The 22,161-nt window shown below is 29.8% G+C and overlaps 2 protein-coding genes across 10 annotated transcripts in view; one reads left to right on the plus strand and one right to left on the minus strand.

The window, feature by feature from the left end:
* LOC106679878 (putative ankyrin repeat protein RF_0381) overlaps positions 1–9,678 on the plus strand; it is a 70,904-nt gene extending 61,226 nt beyond the window's left edge. For 4 of the 6 annotated variants that reach the window (XM_067045551.1, XM_067045553.1, XM_067045552.1 and 1 more), the window contains 2 exons: positions 2,621–3,060; positions 7,883–9,678. In XM_067045551.1, coding sequence (XP_066901652.1) covers positions 2,632–3,060; positions 7,883–9,448 — 1,995 coding nt within the window. In that variant the 5' untranslated portion in view covers positions 2,621–2,631 and the 3' untranslated portion in view covers positions 9,449–9,678. Of the gene's footprint in view, positions 1–1,397; positions 1,500–1,688; positions 1,900–2,620; positions 3,061–7,882 lie in introns of those variants that run through there. The other 2 variants (XM_014419260.3, XM_014419261.2) reach the window with 2 other exon arrangements.
* A 1,618-nt stretch (positions 9,679–11,296) lies between these two features.
* Positions 11,297–22,161, minus strand: part of LOC106679872 (centrosomal protein of 164 kDa) — a 35,684-nt gene continuing 24,819 nt past the window's right edge. For all 4 annotated transcript variants that reach the window (XM_067045555.1, XM_067045554.1, XM_067045556.1 and 1 more), the window contains 3 exons: positions 21,917–22,055; positions 20,756–20,857; positions 11,297–20,421 (listed from right to left, as the gene is read on the minus strand). In XM_067045555.1, the coding sequence (XP_066901656.1) occupies positions 20,228–20,421; positions 20,756–20,857; positions 21,917–22,055 (435 nt within the window). In that variant the 3' untranslated portion in view covers positions 11,297–20,227. The remainder of the gene's footprint in view (positions 20,422–20,755; positions 20,858–21,916; positions 22,056–22,161) is intronic.

Genomic DNA, 22,161 nt, shown 5'->3' on the forward strand with positions numbered 1-22,161 from the left:
GGTTGAAAATGTAAGACCTTTTCTGTCAATTAATCACACTTCTATTTCTTTTAATAAAATTATAATTCCCTGAAGGGGCAACTGGGGTTAGTGTGTTTGCTTAGTAATGATTTTCATTATAGGCTGGCCAGCCCTCAACTCTGGCGTGATGGTAGGGGCGGCACTGCAGTCGCGGCGTCTTCGGGGTCTTCCGGTGTCCGCGGCAAGGGGGGGACACCAGGAAATGAGACCCCCGATCCCGACTTTATACAAATTCAAAACAACCGAAAAAATCGGATAATGTAAATCCGACAATATTTATGAAACTGCAATTACTAACGGGAGTTCTCCTTTCGCTGTAGATCAGAATTTGGGAATGAAGTAATTACAATTAAAATTACTGATTACTATAATTAGGAATTTCAAAAATGCAATCACATTTACAAATAATAGTGATTTCAATTAATTGATGAACAAGTATAATACTGATTGTGTAGTCCCAATTACAATTTTACAAGCTGAGCAAAAATTATTGGAATCGCCAATTACATTCTTATGTAATTTTTACTTTGTTCCTAAAATTTCAATCGAATTACAAATAATTGTTATTACACCTAACAACTAAACTGTAAAAATCGGTTTTACTTTGGCTCCAGTACATGAAAAAGATATCCTGCAAACTGTTTATTGACCGTGTGTGATACATAAAAATAAATAAATAAAAAATTCAAATAGTACTTACACTATTAATAGTAATAGTATTTAATGTGAGCCAACGTTTCGCCCCACGTGTTGCAGGGCTTAATCACGGCTTATTGAGTGAAAGTAAATAAAAATGAATAAAAAAAAGCAAAACACAAAAATGAAAAAATCATTTTTGCTTAACACGTTGTATGTTAGTCTGATGTTATTGGAGGTGAGAAAGAGAAAGGGATTGGTGGATTAGATTCTTAGCAACATGGATTATTTGGTTATGAGGGTGTTGAGAAAAGAAGTTGAGGAGTCTGCCAGAAAGGTAGGTTTGGTATACCAACTTATTGGTAGGTTTGGTATACCAACTGTTTAAGCAGAACCTACAAATGAGTGAGTTTGTTGTCCTTCCCTTAAATAAAGACTTTTTTTCATATCCATATATTGATAGTAAAGACCTACTATCAGCCAGGGACATTGTAGAGTGAATCAACCATCTTGTGTATCTTTCCTTTTATTCTGTTATTGGCTCTCTTTATTTCGTTCCTTTTGAAAATGGAAATCGTGTAAATGAAATGTAATAGCTTACTAAAGCCAAAAGAACAAAGGAAACATTTGAATAAGTTTGTTGCTTCCTTTGTGTACCAAACCTTGGTTTGTTGCTTCCTTTGTGCACCAAACCTTAGTTTTTGGACACAGGTCAAAGTAGGTTCGTGAGAGCGCTCGTGTAGCTTCTCCTCCATTGTTCTTTGTTTAGTTGCAACTGAGAGCTCTTCGAAGGCTGAAGGTGTTCGTTGTTACTTTTTATAAAAGTAAACTATTTTACTATAGTAAGTTTTATATTTAATTTTATTTATTTATATTTTATTTAATTTAATCTCCTTTCATTTTTTTTTGTAATATAATGCCAGTGGAATGAATGAAAACACCTGTAGGTCCTCCCATGCTTGCCCCCACAATAACACCGACACGTGCTATTCAGTCCGCTCTTTGTTTAGGGAGCGTTCGTTCATGTTTCCGATTCGCGGCGAGCGTTCAACCTCTGGATCCGTGTAGCAATAATGTTTTTTTTCCTAGTTCATTCGTGTTTACGATCTGCATTGTAATTTTTGTGTAAATACCGATAGCAAAAAAGTTTAATTTAACTGCTCTAATAAGTCTTGGCATATTTTCTTTTAATAACATAAAAACCAATTGTGTTACATTTAATCCTCAATATATTATACTGTGGTAAGTTAATAGATAGATATTGTTTTAGAATCTATTAATGATCTAATTATCATAATACCTCTCATATAACAGGCATCATACTTTTTAATTTAGATGTAATATTATTTAAGTTGAACAAACTAAAAATATTTTTCTATATGTATATATATATATATATAGTTGACCGTAAAAATTTAAATATAAGAAGATGGTCAGGGTTGCGGTCCAATAAAAGAAGAAATAGTTTATAAATATTTTAAGTTAGAATAGAATTAACAGAAGCAATTCTGTTCAACCTTTTGCTTTGAACAGCCCTGCAAAGTGGGGCGAAACGTTGGAACATTAAAATAGTTATTAACTATTTGTTCTTTTTTTTACCACCCTCATCTTCTTATATTTAAAAATATTTTTAATTTAGTTATAAGATTATGAAGAAAGGATAATTATCAGTATTTGCTTATTTCTTAGAAATTTGATCCAATTTTTTTGCATTGGTTTGTGTTGATGTAGGAAAATTGCTTGGTTTGATTTTGGTTTTGTTCATTTTTTTCATTTCTTGAAGGGCAGGTTCTCTTAAGATCATAATGATTATATAATTGCACTTATAATATTATTAAATATGTGTATTAAAAAGTTATTTTGTTTCTAATGAATCCAATGATTTTCTCTAATAGAGTGATCCTTTGATTATTTAGTTATTTTCTTAACATCATTTATTAATTTTTTATTTCTTATTTTCTAGAAACAGCAAGTATGAGCTTCCCACAGCGGTCACTAGAACGACTATCCTCGTTGTGCCATGGCCCTATTCTCAACACGATATGGAATGGCGCTACTTATGGTATGAGAGCTTACATCTATCAGGAATCTGCTGTCGCTGACATGGAGCTAAGCACCCCACAATATATCCTCCTGGCACTACTTCACTCTTTGGTGACAGGGGATACCTTGTCTTGCTGCCTGTTGGCCGATCTCTGTCACCAGGTGCGGCAGCTGCAGTCTGATCATCTCAGTGTCTGGCTGACAAGAGATTTTGTATTTCCTCGCCAGGATATGGAAAATGCAATGGCTTTATTCTCTGACCTATTAAAGACAAATGCATTAAAGCTGCCTCATCATGTTACCAGGATAATTTCATCTCTCACCACTAAGTATGGGATCAATAGCACCCAACTATCCATGGTAAGATAATATTTTTATATATTTCAATGAGTAGATTCTATACCTTTCTGATCTGGCTAAATAGCAACTTACAGTGTACACCCTCTTAACTACCCTACTGTCTTTGTTGATGTTCAAAAGCATCTGGGATTTGTAATATATTTTGTTTTATTGATAGGAAACCGTTTGTTGGTTACGGTCAAGAAAAATAATTAAGAAATAGTTTTAACTATATTAATAGCAAATGTTCGGATCTGCACCGCAGGTTTTCGTCAGGGCAGTTGTGATTGATGGATGTATACAGGATGAATGGACAAGGGAATTTTGCTGTGTTCTTTAGAAAAAAAAAATTAATTTTCTAGTATTTTTAAAAATTCCTTTGTTCATTCTTCCTGTTTCGTTCTCCCCTTTTTTGTTCTTCCTGTTTCTTCCTCCCATTTTTCATTCTCCATCAATCACAACAGCTTTGATGAAGACCTACCTAGTAGATTGAAATGTTAGCTGTAATAAATTGTTGAAAACTTTTTGTAATTGTTCTTCTTGATCGAAACACAGACCATTCTCTTCTAATTCATATACAACTAATCATCTATATATACAACTAATCTATTGTGGTGTTAATTTTATCTTTTTAATATTTTTTTTATTTTTTTTTTTTGTACAAATAAAATCTGAATATGTATCTTTTTTATTTGATCGAAAAATAACTCAAGAAAATCATTTTAATCATACTAAGCAATTTTAGGATGAATGAAACAAACAAAAATTTATAAGTTAATATGATTAAAATGATTTTCTTGAGTTATTTTTCGATCAAATAAAAAAGATGATACATATTCAGATTTTATTTGAACAAAAAAAAAAAAGTACCCAAAGTTCAGTTAATATACACCGAAAAAATATTTAAAAAATAAAAATAACAGCACAATATAGATGATTGATTGTATATGAATTAGAAGAGAATGGTCTAGAAAATAAATTTTTGTTTGTTTGTCGACTTTGGTGAAGTCCAAAACTTAATAATGCCATAATCCCATTTTCCCACATATTCAAAGTATTCAGCAAAATAACACTACAATTTCTAATATTTTATTTTTGTTTATTTTGAGATTTTATTCTCTACCTGTTATTATCGACAGCGTGTATTAGTTCACATTTAGTTATTTAAGTATTTAGTGTTTTGAATTATTATTTAATGGCTGTTTTCCAATAAGGCCTCGTGAAGAGAGTGTTCACTGTATTTAGAAACTAGTAGTAATTATACCTTATACAGTAATCACTTAACTTTTGGTACTTTTATTGGAAGAAGATATTTGACCGTAGATGGTTGGAGGATAGTCCGGGTGGTGGTCAATAAAGGTATCGAAATAGTAGAAAAAAAACTATTTATTGTTAACCAATGTTTCACCCCACTTTGCAGGGCTTCGTGAGGGCTAAATGAAAAAAACAAACATTTTAGAATTAACAAAGCATTAAAATAAAAATATTTCAAAACAATTTTTATCTTTATAAAGCATATATATATAAAGAATTATTGTTTGTTATTAATTTGTTTTTATATACTTTATAAACATAACAATTGTTTTGAAATATTTTTATTTTAATGCTTTGTTAATTCTAAAGTGTTTGTATCTTGTTTCTTCATTTACCTGATTAATATTTTTCTGTTGTTTTCTTTTATTTTTTTACCTTATAAATTATATGAATGAACCAATGGACCCAGGTTCTAATCTGGCTGTAGCAGATAATTATTACCTGTTTCACTGTAGCCACTGAGTCAGTTCGGTGGGTTCACAAGCTCTCCAGGGTCCACCCAGATATCCTTAATCGGGTAAAAATCTGGCAGTCGAGTGTGATTCTGATTAAATCAACTCCTTGCACAACCGTTGGTTTAGTAACAGTTCTTCTTTACAAATTACTGCACCCCTGAAGTTGTAGCGATACAGATTTTATTTTTTAATTCACTTCTTTATTCTTTTAACATTTGAACGTTTCGGGCTCCTCTGCCCATTATCCAGTTCTACAAATAAAAATATTTCTAATCAACTCTTTAAAATTAACATGTAAATACAATCAACTAAATTTATATTACACCTTAATACTTTTTTTTTTTTTACACATTTACATCAAAATTCAATATTTTAATATGTAAACATCATTTTACTAATTTATGACCATTTACAAATCTAAAATGTTTTTTTGAAATTGAGCAAAAATTTCTTTATAATTGTTCTCTTTGTTTCCCTTATTATTAATTTGTGGACATGTTTCATTTTATATTTAAAATCATTTTTATACATTCCAAAATTTTAGCAAATAAACCATTTGAAATTTAGCTGTAGGAGTACAGCTAATTATTTATATTGAAAGAAGGGTATTGTGTTTTGGCATGTCTCGTAACGTTCCCATTTGTAGATATGTAACCATTTTTTGAGCAAATGGCTCAACTGATTTTCAAGTCTGAGGGCTCAAATTGTTCAATGAGATCCCGTGATTCTTTTGAAACTATTTGAACTAGAATATTGAAAAATGATTATATTTAATTAGTTAAATTGCTTTTTGTTCATTTTTTTTTTTTTTAGTGTACTGCAAAACCACATTTCAAGTTAAAAATCTCAAGCTGCTTATTAATATCCCATGAGTGTTTTGAAACAATTTTAGCTCAAAATAATAAAAAAAAAAATATTTAATTTCATATATTAACCTTCTTTAATGACTGAGCGTTACCAGTAGTAGTGACGATAAACAACTTTAAATTACAATGGAAACTTTTTGTTTATTTAAAAGATTTTTTTACTAAATTTAATGCAATAAGCAACTTATAGACAATTGCTTTCATTAACTTATGATAAGTCGTGAGAGGTAATTATGAAATATTGTATATTGTGAGTTTGATGACTATTTAGGTTAATTTTGAACCTGGCTTTGAAATGAATTGGACATTAATTATTTGAGGGGCAAAATTACCATTACAGAGGGTATATTTTTGGCTTAGAAATTGTGTACATTATGGAGATGTAGCATGTGTTGAATAGTTATCAATTCTTTATTTATTCTGGATTTTCTTTTCAAAGAAGTTGCTTTGTATTAATTTGTGATTATGATGAGGTGAAAAAACTTCCAATTAGAACACAATACTATTATATATTATATATTTTATATATAATAGGTGTATTTGACAAAATAAGGAAGCACATGAATATGGGGTAAATCCCAAAACGTCGTACAAAATATAGAATAGTATTATGTTCTAATTTAAAGTTTTTTCACCTCATCATATTAACAAATTTTTTTTAAAAAAATTTTATCAATGTTTCGACCCACAATGTAGGTCTTTATCAAGGCTACAATAAAAAGGTTACAAAGAATATAGAATCAGTATAAGGATGAAAGATACATAAAAAATGTAAAAGTAGATGTATATAAACAATTTAAAACTTAAATAAAAAGGATAAAGATAAATACAAAAGGAATTATTAATTATCATAATATATTTATATTAGGGGTATTCATGATCTTTAGTTTAACATGTTGAATGGAAAAACATATGTAAATGGAGAAATATTTCCTTCTTTTACCAATTTAAAATGATATAACATGTAATGTAAAATGTATCTGTTAACTTTATTCTGTTAGTTAGTAATTCGTTTTGTATTTATGTTTATTATTTGATTTAAGTTTTTTATTGTTTATATACCTTTACATTTTTTTGTCATTCTTTTACCCCTTACCTTGACTCTACCTTCTTTGTATCTTTTATTGTAGCTCTTCTTCACTGCTGGCTTGACCATCTTCAAAATATTTTTAATAACGAGTACTCATTGTAAAATAATCACAATGCTAAAGTTACCTGTACTTTATTCAGTGCTTCTTCAGTTTATGAGGACAAAGCTCTTCTTGTTAATACTTTCTCTTTATTCTATTTTTTCAATCACCACAGTAAGATTAATCAAAATCCACAGCGATTGATTTTTATAAAAAAGCTGGTTCTGGATTTTAATGCCATGGACTGTATTTAGTGAATTTATGATTAAATGGGACATGGTTAAATAGTGATATGCCTCTATTCTGTATGATTTGTAACAAAATTGGTTATATTAAAATTTGGTGAGTAATTAATTTTAATTATTGATTTACACAAAATCATAAAGATATTGTAGCCTACGTGACATTTTAAAGCATGATTCTTCTTTTATGCTGATCTTTCTCTTTTTCCATCTCTGTCCCCTCACCTGATTGTGTGGAATATTCCTAATATTGTGGAGGGGGCTTCCTTAAACACTATTTGAGGCGTCGTAAATTTCTAAAAACCTTCAAGCCCATTTCCCAACTTCAATTTTTATTTTACTCCTTCAATGCCAATTATAGAGAAGTTTTGTATTCATACAGTAAGTAAAAAAAATTTTCTTTTCGGAATCAAAAATTTCTGCCTGTATTTTATGTTTAAGACATCAAAGAACCTAACATAACATACTGTCTATCCATGGTCAAATCAGTGTAATGGTCATAACAACTATTTCATTTAATCCAATTTTGATGACATTTTTAAGAATTGTATGGATTTCTACCTAGAAGTTTATTACCTTGTGTATTTCATAACCACCTTCTTTTCAATATATATTCTATCCTTAATATTTAATGTATCAATTTATGTATGTGTATATGGTTGTATGTAACATGAATGTATTTTTAATTTTGTTTGTTCATACCAACTGATCTTTGAAAAAAAAAAGTCGCCAAATTGCTAAACCTAATAAATTAGAATCTTATCAATTAAATACTTAAATGTAAGAATATTAATGATTTGTGTCAAAATAAACATTTTCCATACTTTCTGTTTCAGGAAGGGAATATTGATTTGGCAAAGTGTCTAGAAGAAGCAGTTCTAAATGATAGACCCGGAGATATTATTGCCATAGCTAGTAAGGGCGGTGATGTCAATGGGTCAACTCAGTACGGAGAGAGCCTCATCCATCTTGCTACAAGGCTTGGCAACAGTTGCTCCATTGCTGCCCTTGGTTTCCTCAAAGCAAACCTTGAAGTTTTGAACTCCAACAATGCAACTCCGTTACAGGAAGCTATTAAAAATAATTGTGCATCTCCAGTAAAGGTTTTACTATCTTCTGGTGCTAAACCTGACATGCATTTATTCCGAGGAGACACCTACCTCCATATTGCTGCTGCTGAAGGTCGAAACGAAGCATTGAAGGTTTTGTTGGAGGGAGGACTTGATCTGAACAAGAAGAATCACCTTGATGAAACTCCCTTATTTCAAGCTATCAGAGCAAATAATGTCCAGGCAGTGGAGATGTTGTTGGAGAAAGGAGCTGATACCGGAATAGTTCCAGATGATAGTAAGAACCTTCTTGAGATGGCCATGGAGTTACAGAATGTTGAAATCTTTCAAGCGTTAATGAAAACGGGAACACAATTCGATTCTGAGGATGGTAACTCTATATTTCATTTATTGGGTCGCCTGGGAAACTCTGAAATGTTAACAGTAGCCAAAGAACTGGGCTTGTCTGCAAACTTGAAAAATCGAAATAGTCTCACACCTTTTCACATTGCCTTAGACAATTTTGTTTTGAAAACTCTAATCAGAATGGGTTTAGATGTGAATGATAGATCAGAAAAGGGTGAAACAGCGCTTTTTATGGCTTCAAGCAAAGGACCGCTTGAGATGGTGAGATCATTATGCCAAGAGGGCGCTGTTGTTGATACACAAGATAATGATGGAATTTCAGCACTGATGAGTGCGTTGAAAAACTCAAAGGATGATATTGCAACATTGTTATTACTTAAAGGGGCTAACCCCAACATAAAGGACAATGAAGGTCGTACTGCTCTTCACTATGCTGCTGAAAGAGGCTGCACTGGGTTGGTCACCACTTTACTGGAAGCTGGAGCCCGAATAAACGACAAGGATAATAATGGCCGCACTCCCGCTTTTGTTGCATCTGTAAACAATAAGGTAGCTGTTCTGGAAGAGCTGGTGGAGAGTGGAGCTGACCTTGCTCTGAAGGACCTAAGTGGGAATGAAATACTACACCATGCGGCTCACAGTGGATATCTCGAGATTGTTAAAGTGCTGCTTGATGCTGGGGTGGCAGTGGATGCGAAAGGAAAGGACCATTGGACTCCTTTGCATTATGCAGTACAAAGAGGACACCTTGCTGTGGCGGAAGACCTGTTGGACTACGGGGCAGACTCAGGAGCTAAGACAGTAAGTGGCCGCACACCATTAATGATAGCGTCTATTGAGGATGACTTGGCCATGGTGCAGCTGCTCATCAACCACGGAGCTACAGTTAATACTAAGGATAATCATGGTTGGATTGCCTTAGACTGGTCTAGAAGTAAAGGCCATGCAGCTGTACCAGAATACTTGAGGACCAGGGGCGGGGTATGATTGTGAGCAGGTAAAGCTCACAAGTTTGTGTAAATTGTTTTTGATTATAATTTTAGTTTGTTGTATAATATCAAACTGGTTTTGTGTGATTTAAACTTGTTCTTAAATATATAAAGACATTTTTAAAATAGATGTTTTGTTTGATTTTTGAATTTTTTATTAATATTATTCAGTGTTTTGTAATTTTTTTATGATTACCTTTATGGCTTTGAATAAAAGATTTGATTGTGTGTATGTATATTTATAAATTTTGCAAGTCTGTTTAGTTCGTTCAAATTACAAAAAAAGTCTGGTCTATGTGTGAGGGAGGACTGAAAGGGTTAAGAACTTGTTTTTTGTTTATATCTCAAGACTAAGTGGTTTCCTTAAAAAAATATTCTAATTAAAATTAGATAAATATAAAATAATTAAAATTAAGGTACATGTATAACTTTAGTACCAAAGTGGGTATATAACTTTTCTACTTGGTATTATCTGTTTTACAGACAAATATTAGTTGAGTCAAATTAGGCACCTAATGCTAACATTAAGGGATTAAATAGCGACCAATTTTATTGAAGAATTACCTGAGGTAGAGGGTGTAGTAAAAATCGTGTGGCATAAAGATTTTGTTTGCCTCTCAAAAATTGTTGGACACAATTTGAGGACCCATCGAAGAGCAGGGACTGGCTTTTGGGATAGTGTTCTAGGAACTCATGATAAGAAGACCTTGCAGGCAAAATCCTAATTTTATTTTAAGAATGTTTCTTTTTCTATAAATACATCTTTTGAGGAGGAGCAGAGAAGGGATTAATTTTTATTCAGAGAAATGTTTAATGTTTAGTTTTATTGTTTCCTTCAAAAGAGGTGCAACTTGTTTAAACAACAAACTTCCACTGTTGAAAAAAAAGTTTTATATTTGCTACTGTTTTGAAAATGGTAAGATGAACATTAGCTTAGGTTTAGAATTTGATCTTAAGTACCTTTATCATATCATCAATTTGATCTTAAGTACCTCTATCATATCATCAATTTGATCTTAAGTACCTCTATCATATCATCAATTTGATCTTAAGTACCTCTATCATATCATCAATTTGATCTTAAGTACCTCTATCATATCATCAATTTGGAAAAATAGGGCCTTGATTTGTGATTTTTTTATTATTATTTACGATACCTAGAAGCTTCCTTTCATTTTACCTATTTATAGTTAGTTTCCTTTTATAATCAAAATAGAGTAAATCATGTACAATAGCTGAAAAAATTCAAAAGAACAAAACAATATGAGAATACCCACCTACAAGTCTTTGATTAGTAGTAAGGAGAAAACATGTAGATCCATCAAAATATTGTAAAAGTGCCTTGTAAATAAAATAGATGTTAAAGTTAAAGGTACCTCCACACGTTTGCTAAACAATGACAAATTTGCTAATGCGCCAGTATGTGGATGGATTATTTGGTTTGGCTGGTGCAAGTTATCTGAATAACTTAAGAGTAACAGGATCTGAAGCAGTTTAGCAAAGATCATTTTATAAACCAAAGGATCTAATAAAGGAGTGGAGAGGAAATTGTAAAAAAAAAATTCTAATAAGCAACAGTTATTAAAAATTTAATATTTTATTAGAGGAATAAAGTTATGAATGACAACAAAGTTAAAGATACAAGAAATATACAAAAAGACTATAAGAATAGATAGGTAAGTTACAAACCATCACAATGACAAAGTGAATCAGCACATATCTAATAATTGCACAATTATGTTATATTTTTCCAATGACATGCTTGTGGATATCACAGCCAGTATACAATTCTAAAAGTACAAGGTATAGTTTGGAACAGGTTTATTGAAATTTGTTCGGTTACAAATATTCTTCAAAATTTATTCCAATTAAAAAAAGCATGGGGCATCAGTATATAAGCTATACAAAGTGGCGAGACAAAATATGTTACGAGAGTACATAACTGACTATAGTTGAAATTAAAAAAAAAATCATACCTAAAGAAATAATTGTTGGGAAAGTAAAATGCTCATATCATTATGATTAGATAGATTATGTTATGAAAGCACATGTATTAATACTGGCTTGCGATTGGAAATAGGCCAATTTGGACTTGAAGAAGCGACAAAACCCTGTGACTCCAATATTAAGAAAAACATTTTCTTGAAAAAAACAAATGATCAGATAGGCAGAATATGGTAAGCTCTACAAATATAATTTCATAGAAACATTTTTAAAAATACAGTCTGACTGACGAGAACAAAATCATTTTGTCTCAATAAGGTAAAGTTCCTAAAAATTATTTTAAAAACAATCTAAGACTTATTTATATTCCAGACTAACTACATCACAATTTATTTGATTAATTCATATTCCCCCTGGATCTGCCTGGTGCTTAGTTAAGAAATAAAAAAGTCCTAAATCTAATTTAGCATCATTTTAGAGCCTATGATACTCTGCCTATGACAAAATACAGTTATTTTAAACAATTTTTAGAGAACGATAATAGATATTAACTAATGCTCAATTCTTAAATAAATTTAATAAAAACAATTTTTTATTTGAGAAAATGATTCACCTGAATCAGGTGTAATCAATTCATAAAATTCAAATGAAAATTTTAATTTTCAAGTAAAATTTATATTAAAACTAGCGTACAGAATAAGTAATTAAAGGCCACACATGTTTTTATTATTTTGAATTTTACAAACAAAAAACTATCAATTAACTTTTTAAAAGTAATACAATGCCTATTGAAACCATGAAAATTTTTTAAAATTTATAAACTAAGAGCCACAATTCATAAACAGTACTCAAGTAAAACTTTTCACTTAGCCTGGGTGAATTTTTATGACTATTTAACTGCAAATGGTGTATGTTAAGCCCTCATGCTTTACTACGTTTTACTTCAGTGCCATCTATGAATTTGGCCTTAAGTGTTAGATGTTATCACATGAAATGCCAGTTTTAGGAATGTTAATTAAATTTAAGAGAAAAACAAAAATTTGAGTTTAAACCTGATGGTAACAAATGTCCTCATTAGTTAAACGACAGACTTAGAAAATTTATTAAAAAGGTTGTTTACTAACAAAAATGTTCATTATAAGCAGAGTTGGGTAATATTTCAAAGTAAATAACAAAATATGTTTTATATCTTGTATTTTTGGGGTATTGGTAACTGGTAGGGAGAACTGATCCGCCAAGTGGGCCTATCTTAGAATTGACACCAAGTACTAACCGAGGTGGGAGATTCATTTCTCGAGACCGCCGAGAAATAAATATTAACTACTCTAGGTAGGAATTGAATCCACGTTACGAACAGAGTACTCTTGGACTCACACCTCAATGTGCATGGCCATCCTGTCCCTTATATTTTTGGGGGCAAAGTACAAAAAGTATTTTGTGTTTTAACAAATAAGATAATAAAAAGTATATTGAATTTTTAAAAAATAAAACTTGCTTAGCCTCCACTGGCACACTACCAGTGATACAGCGAGAGGGATGCGCTGGGATCTTTTGAGCTCTGCTCTACCCCCCACATGTAGGGGATAGAGTGAGTCAGGGTCAATTGTGTAAATATTGTATATAAGAATGTAAATGTGACTAGAGATTATATTATATTATTTATTTTTTCATACACATAGTTTGATTATGTTCATTTTCTTTATTCTTCTGTTTCTATATATTTTAAGAGATTTTATTTATTTTTATGTGCTTTTTTTTCATTTATTTATTTATTTTTATTTTAGTATGAATTTGATCATTCATCACTATTACCTATTGTCCACAACTGTGTGGCAGATTGTAATATCTATCAATAAATAAAAAGTATCATAATTACAAAAAAAAAGAAAATATAAAACACTAAGTATTCAGTATTTTGTACTTAAAATACTTATTTCGAATGACAAGTTTTGCTTAACTTTGATTTGAACTGAACTATATTAAAGCTAAAAAGGGCATTTTAATCAATACAAAGATCTCATTGGAAGATAACAAAAAGAAAAACCTTTGAACTAAGTCCCCCAAATAAATTAAATTAATAATCAGTAAATTTTTCGCCTATTCAAGTAGGGATTGAAAAACCTAAAGGTAGAAATTGGTTCTTGGCAGTATGCCCACTGTAGCAGCTATGAGTGACTTCAACCTTCACTTCTCATCGTGGGTGGCCAAATCAACTTGCAACTAACTTATTGTATTATTGTAACTAACTTATATATAGTTTTAACTATAGTAAATCAGAATGTTAGGTCAATTTAATGGTCTTCATTTGTATCACAACAAATAAAATATGTACGGTGGTGGAGTTTTGATATTATTTAATTAATACCAACCACATCCACATATTTCATATCAAAAATAAATAATAAGACTTGGAAATGACTGAATGAAATGTTAATCATTGATTTGTAAAAGAAATTTTTTTTTTAATTAGGAAATAACATATGATGAGTTCACTGAAATGATTTTGTTCATAAAATCCGGAAGAAGAAAGTTTTAGTATTAATTTCAATAATAAATTTCCACAATTTTATAGTTATGAAATGGCAGTACTGACACAACAATAAATGCTCTCATTTAAACATTATAAGTCTTATAAACACAAATTTATGGCTTAGAGATAAAAAATCATTCGTAATACATAAATTAAAAGTAAGGTAAAGTTATTTTTTGGTCTCTTGGAAAGTAGCTATTTCACGTTTGTTAATTAAATGTCATTACATCTGTACTTTGACATTTCATGTGATGTAAAAATATTCCTACATATTTAAATACTGAAAGAATAAATAAATAAAAATAAATTAAGATATAAAATGCAAATACAGTACTTCTCACATTTGTAAGTATAATAGAAATAGATCCAAACAAGAGTAATCACTAAAATTTTGATTATTTTTTTTAAACATTAATCTATAATTGAGAAATTTCTATAAATTGTTTTAGATCTAGCAATTAGTATTAACAATATGTCTTATCATACCAATGTTTTTCTTGAGACCATTTGTTTCAGCCAAGTATCTTGTGCCCCGTTCTTTAATAAATACAATTCAAACAAATATTTTAGAATAAAAAAGAATGAAATTCCAAGCTATGGTGAAAATTTCTTCTTGGCCGATGAATACACTAATTTTAACATTTTGCATAAGAACTGTCTATTTTCTCATAATGAGGTTAAAATATTTTCCTACCATGCAACAAATATAAAAACAAGACAATTTATAGTAAGTCGAAAATTCATCTATAAAAACCTGTCATAGAGCTAGAAAGTATTTTATTTACATAAGTTAGATAACTATTTATAATTATTGCATACAATTCCTAAATATCCACATTTGCTGACTAGACTAACTTCGCTAGAGCTTATTAGCATATTTTTAATTCGAAACCATCCCTAACGATAAATTTCTAAAATGGAACTGCATTGAAATGTTTCTGCAACATCTTACACAACACGTAACTTACCCTATTAAAACTCATATCATTTGATTTTTAAAGCTATTTTAAAAGTTTAAAACTATTAATTATAGTAACAACTAATTATTTTTTTAAATAGCTTTATCTTTTTTCATTATTCTTCCAAAAACAATTTCTGTTAATGAGATAGAAAATATAGGCCATCATAAATGAGACATAGGTTACACATATAATTCTTAACATTCTAGTGTGGTCGCATCTTCTCAGAGATGACTTTTTCTACATTTTCTATTGTTACCAGTGCCCTTTCAATTCTGCAAATCCCTCCCCTCCTAGGCTAAGAACCTAATTACTTGCTGTGGGAAAATTTTATAGCAACCATTCTGCATCGAATGAATTAATAGTCATGAGTAAAAGAATGTATTTATTTATTAAAACAGCACATTATACCACTCTTAAGAAACAGAAGAGGTGACTACATAAAGAAAACAAAAATTTGACACTGAAAACTTGACAAACTATTTTAGGTTAAACTATAATTTTTTTCCTTCCATTTCGAACTTAAAACATAAATGGAAAATTAAATTACAATGACTTCTTGTAATAAGCTTTGTCCTCTAACATGCATTTCATTCCTTTGCCTTTGTTCCTCAAAAATCTGTATCAATTCACTAGCCTTCTCATTACACGACTAACCTCAGCGATTTGCCAAACAGAAAGAGAAAGCCCTTCAAGACATGTCATAAAATGATATTTACAATTGGGTGATAGAGTAGAAATTAACAAAAATAAATAAAAAATAAAAATAAGCAAACTTCATCAACATTAACAGAATCAAAGTTAGCTTTGACATTAGAAAAAAAATTAAATAATTATAGACGCGAATTTAAAAATACAAATTTTTTTTAAACAAGCGCTCATTAATTATAATATTTTAAAAATATAATAGAATGAATATTTTCAATTAAATTATGAAGAAGATAGTCAGGGGTGTGGTCAAAAGAAAATATTATTCATTACAAAACAAATATTTATTTGCTGAGGTTTAGTCCCACTTTGTCGAGCTTCATCAGGGCTAAAAAATTACAAAACAACTAAAATTTTGACATAGTAGGATAATAAGATACAAAAAGGCAAATTAAGGCAGGGTTAAAATAAATATAAGTGAAAAGAAAATAATATACTATTAAAATTATATGAACAAAAAGAAGAAATAAAAATAGTATTAATATAAAATAGACAATAAGAATATGAAAAAAAAAATTATTCAAACTATTAGGTTAAAAATGAACAGAAAACGTAATAAGACCTAAAAATTGAAAAAGAGATTTGAGAAATATCCGAACAAATAAAAATATGAGAACAAAATTTAACACACTGAAAGATGGAAAATAAAGAAGTAAGTTGAGATTAAATAAAGGTTGAAAAAGAATAAATTAAAATAAAATTAATAACAATAATAAAAAAGTAAAAAACAAATGAGGACCACCCACCTGTTCCAGGTTCATATGTATATAATTTTCTTTTCACTTATATTTACAGTATTACAGTTTTTGTATCTTTTTAGCCTCGATGAAGCTCTACAAAGTGGGGCAAAACATCGGCAAACAAATAGTTACCTATTTTTTCTTTTCTTTTGACCGTACCCCTGATCATCTTCATGATTTGAAATGACACAGTCAATCATTTATATTTATAATTTTCAAATCCATATTAGTTCCATTATTCTCAACTTTGAATTTTTGTTTTCTATTTCTTTCTATAACATTTTTTTTTATTCTATAGAGGACTCTAGTCTTTATATAAGTTCCTACCAGTCCAGTGTAAAGGAGGAATGACGGCATCTACTCAGTTGCGGTGAAAATTATTGAGTCAGTAGTAATACCACGGTTGGTACCCGTGTGGCATTGCTATGTTCATTGGCAGTTTAACTGAAATAATGCTCAATATACTTCCAAATCACTCATCATTATAATAATTAACAGATTTAAAATATTAATTTTGTCAATAATTCAGCAATATGTTTAATTTTTCTGTGACTACACAATAAATGAATCAGCAGCATACCTTATTTTAGTAAGGAGCTAACCTATGACTCTGATGATATTTTAGGGCACAGCCATTATTAACTATTATACAATATACAATGCCACATAATCAGTAAACTTTCAGGGGAATAACAAAGATTACGCTACATTCATCCAAATAGGAATCATTTTACAAGGACAAAATGTAACTTGATAAACCTATTAAAGCTGCTACGACGTAGGCCGTATCCTATCGTTGGCAGGAATTGAGATGTTTATAAAATAAAAAATTAATATAATAAATAAGTAATTCTAAAATGAAAGACAAATCAAAATTCATAATAAATAAAATAAATAATAAAAAACAAACTCTAATTAAGAGAAATAATTTCATAACATTTAAAAATAAAAGTAAAATTAATGACAATAATAATAATGGAATTTGTTTATCACAAACTTAAGGAATGTTAACAAATAACATTAAATAATAACAAAGCAAATTAAAGCCTCAACTACAGTTTAAAATGATAAAATTCTATTTTCAGCCCGTTAAGAACTCAGTCCATTTCGTATTTAGTTTTAATTTTAAACTTATTTGATAAGTTTAGATCTTTCTTAATGGGATTTTCATTATTGGTTTTTCAAGTATATTTAATCTGGTTAAAAATAGCTCAACTCCTATTTTAAAATTGTTTTAATCTCGTTGATACAAGCAATAAAATAACTTAGCAATTACATAAACAATTTAATTGATTTTATAAATAACATAATATTATGAATAAAATTATATACAATGAAACCTCTCCCCACAATCACTCTTTTCTATGGAAAATTTTTCTGTTTCTTTTTGGAAGTATAAGTATTCCTAGTATTCAACCCTTAGCAACGGAAACCCTCCTCAATGGACATGGACAGCTGTTCTTTATCACTGAGAGAAAAATTTACTCCTCTGTACAAACACTTACAAAATATTAAATATTAAGAAAACAATATTTAATAGTACTGTTTTGATGTGGAGGAGGTTCTGAGGTGGAAAGAGAAAGCTAGAGATTGTGGTGATCGGTTGGCTGCGGTGGAGGAGGACGGGTTTCTTGTAGGCAGTGTAGTGCCACAATCATAATAATTATACAAACATATAATATTTTAAAAATAATTTATAAAAATGAACAGAACTAAAAATTGTACTAATAAATTTCATTTATTCAAATTAATAAGTTTTTTTGATACATGCATGTATATATTCATTTTTAAAATAAGCATCTGTATACCCCTTCTCAACAGATGTATCTCTACAACAGATAAATCAATTGGAACTGTTAAAGATGTATCTCTGTAACAGATTAAAACTATTGGAATTGTTGCTTTCTATAAAAGAGAGGTTTCATTGTGAATATTTATGAAATTTAATACTTTTTTTATGATTATATATACAACAATAGAAAACCTAATAGAGCATCATTTAAAATAGAGTAAATTTACTTACATACGAGTCCTAACAGAGCTGTTTACATTCCATAGTTCTTGAGATAATTTTTTTTTTTAAAAACAACATTTCATAAAAAATATAGTGAAAAATCAGTTAGTTTGTGAATTTTTTGTGGAAAATTTATATCTCAAGAACCATGAGACAATACCTCAAATTAAAGCTATTGTAATGTTCTATTAGTAATTTATGATGTTTATCTTTGTAGTTTCATAGGAAACAGCAGTCACTTTGTATTTTCCCTAAGTATACTTGGCAGGCTCATCAATTTTTACTAGTAATTATACCTAGTTTTTATTAAAGTAATAAAAAATTGGTGCGAAATAACTGACTTTTTCTACCCAGCTCTTGCACTAAAAGTGATTCATCTTTTCAGCAAAACCTAAGAAAGGTTAGGGATAATGGCACACAACAACAAAAATTTGAAGAAATTCTGAAATGGTAAAGTTCAAAACTGTTTTGACTTGATGTGGAACAACCGATTTCTAAATTATTTTGCAAAAACTTGGTTGGGAACAACTGCTCTAGACTGTAGATAAATACATTATATATAGATATATAAATACTAACAACTACTTTTAGCAATTAAAATATTAGAGATAATAATTGGTTTTTGCTAATATATTTCTGACTAGAATCATGAAAGACATCTCCCGATTAATGCTAATCAAAGCTAACATTAAACTTTTTAATTTTCTGGCTATAAATAGCAAATGGTTATTGATAAGGTTCCATTAAACCGAATAGGACAACAAAAAAGTTAACCTAATAGTCAGTTATTTTTAATAGAAACTTTTTTTTCTATTAATATTGTAATTTTTTCTTATAATTATAATGTGTAATTTAAATTTTTGTTCCTGAAGATGGCGTTTTAGCCAAAATGTTGAACATTAGTTTCATTTAAACCAGTGAAATAATTTTGCCATTAAAATTAACAAATTTACTTTCACCTAAAATAAATTTCATACCAATAATTACTAATGGATCAGTTTTGTACTTATTCAATAACTAACCATAATTTACAAGTAAAAATGTCTGATATATTCAGATAGATTTTGTTTCTACTTCCATTGATCGCACCATCCTTCCCTTACAACATAGGTTCAAGCCAACTTTAAAGCAACAGTTTGGGTGAGAATCAAAAATATGAATGAAGAGACAAAAAATAATACGATGGAGAACAAATGTTGAAGGTACCAAAGGCGATAGAAAAGAACACATTTTGTTCTTGTAAGGGAACTATTTTATCAAGATAAGAAAAAAGATGAATGGAATTCAACTGTCTAGATGAACTGCTAAAAAAAAAAAAAATCAAGCTCGTACATAGCTACGTAAGTCGAATAACCTATTGATATAAAACTCACTAATGAAGACTACTATCGAACTCATCTCAGGATCCAATTAGTATAATAGTCAAAAACCCACCAATAGCAATCAATTTTGATTGATAAGACTTCACAGATTAAATTCTATTTAATCGTAACATTTCTAATATCTATATCTTTATGACAGTCAAATATTTATTTTAATTGTAACAATTGATACCATCGTACGCGACGGCTATGACGGTTGTACAAAAAATTCAACAGTTGACTAGATTATAAATAATTATAATATATCACTATATTATAAATAATTTCCCTTTTTATCATTCATTATTATAATTCATCCAAGAATTTTATAATTGCCTGATGATAAAAAAGAATAACATCCAGCGAATAGAGTCAAGATACAATTTGGAATCTTGATTCTTTTTAAAGTTAAACCACCAGAGCCATGCCTCAATGATTAGCAAAGTTATTATTTATTAACAATTGATAATTGCTACAAATGACACTGCCTAATAAATACTGCCTCGACACCGTTGGTTGGTTTAGAGGGTGAGCTGAGCCCAGTCGGCAGTAGGGGGTGCTTGGAGCCAGTCTTGTAATCCTTGCAATCGAGCTTGAATTTCTGACCTCTTTGACGACCTATGTGATTGTGACTGATGGTGGTGAGATGACTTTGACCTTGGCTTTTCTTCATTTTTACAACGAACTTCGCTTAGGCCACCTGTGTTGTTCACACCTAAAAAAACAATAAAAATATTGATTTGTAACTATTTTAACTCCTTGATTTCTTATTAGCCATTTGAACAGTTTGTTATGACCAGAGCCCAGATTTTTAGAGTAAAAACTCTTAAAATATGCAATAAAAAACTATAAACTATGCAGTAAAAACTCATAAAATATGCCATATAAAATGAAATAAAAAACAGTAAACTATGCAGTAAAAACTCATAGAATATGCCATATAAAATGAAATAAAAAACTATGAACTATGCAGAAAAAACTCATAGAATATGCCATATAAAATGAAATAAAAAACTGTAAACTATGCATTGAAAACCGATAGTAATTACCTGATGGTTGATTTTTGTTCAGTTGATTCCAAATTTCACGTATTTCAGCATTAATGTTATCTAAATTTTGCAAAACATTACTTGTAGCAACACAGCTTTCTCCTGTAAAGATATAAATATTTAAATCATAAACAGCATAGTGAAGGGCAGAATGTGAGGCAGGGACTTTATCCTAATTCCGAATTATATGAATTTTGTGTAGATATCATTAATAGGCTAACACTGAAAGTATAGTTCACAAAGTTTTAATTTCTCATGAGAGAGATATCCTGATTTTCAGTTCATTGCTATGAACAGATAATGAAGTTCATTACAATAAATTGTTAATACCAAATTGTTCCTAATCCAAGATAAATTTCATCCTTCAATGACCGTAAGGTTTCAGGGATCAATTAATAAGCATCGAGAGAGCACTATAGATAAAACTGCATATTTGTAAGAATCGTCAGGGTTGCGGTAAAAAACAAAACAAATAGTTGTAAACTATTTGTTCTTTTTTTTTTTACCGCAACCCTGACCATCTTCTTATATTAAAGTTTAATGGTCAACTATATATATATATATATATTTAAGGATCTTATATTTGTAAGTTATGTATGAACCAAAATCTTATCATCAGAGGTACATTCTTCTCCTACAGGAATCACCATAATAAGGTTGTGCGGGTGTCATCTGATATGGAAACTGTGACAACAAAATTAAACTTGACTTTCTACTCTTATCAAAATATATTGGTGAGCTGTATGATAACCACCCAGTATTTCACAAATGGTGATGTAGGGGGTAAACAAAAGAGAAAAAAAAGTTTAAAAAAAGAAGAAATTTCCCTAATTACAATATTCCACTATCACATGGAAACATAATATTAGGCGTAGTTTCTGTGTATGTTGATGTAAAATTATGGTCATAGACAAAATCTAGATATATTAATTTAAAGGACAAGGGACCAATAAGCTACTTGGCAGTTTTCATTTTTTTGTTAATAGTTAAAATAGAAATTTAATGTCAGTATTTCTTATGACTCTTTTTTGTCACCTTATTTATTTATATCTGTTATACTGTATAATCACTACAGCACACCACCTTTTCTAACAATTAATGAACTAAATAAGATTATTCATATTCCTTAAAATTAGCAATATATAGTCATTTTCTCCTTACCGGCAGCATAAGGAGGTGAAGTGGTATCGTCAGCCAACCTTGAAAGAGTCTGACCAAGGAGGCGTAACCGAATCATCTTCTCGCCAAAGAACTGTTTTGTTCTATGCAGGGAAACCTCAAGCTCATTGAGATCTCGTTCCTAGAACAAACCAATCTTGGTTAAAATTTAAAACATCATTTATTATTATAAAAATAAAAAGAAGAAATCATGTCTTGTTAAAATATTTTACAATATAGATGAAGAA

The sequence above is a fragment of the Halyomorpha halys genome, unplaced genomic scaffold (genome assembly GCF_000696795.3).
Source record: "Halyomorpha halys isolate HHAL.00 unplaced genomic scaffold, Hhal_1.1 Scaffold228.1, whole genome shotgun sequence".
Classification (NCBI taxonomy): Eukaryota; Metazoa; Arthropoda; class Insecta; order Hemiptera; family Pentatomidae; genus Halyomorpha; species Halyomorpha halys.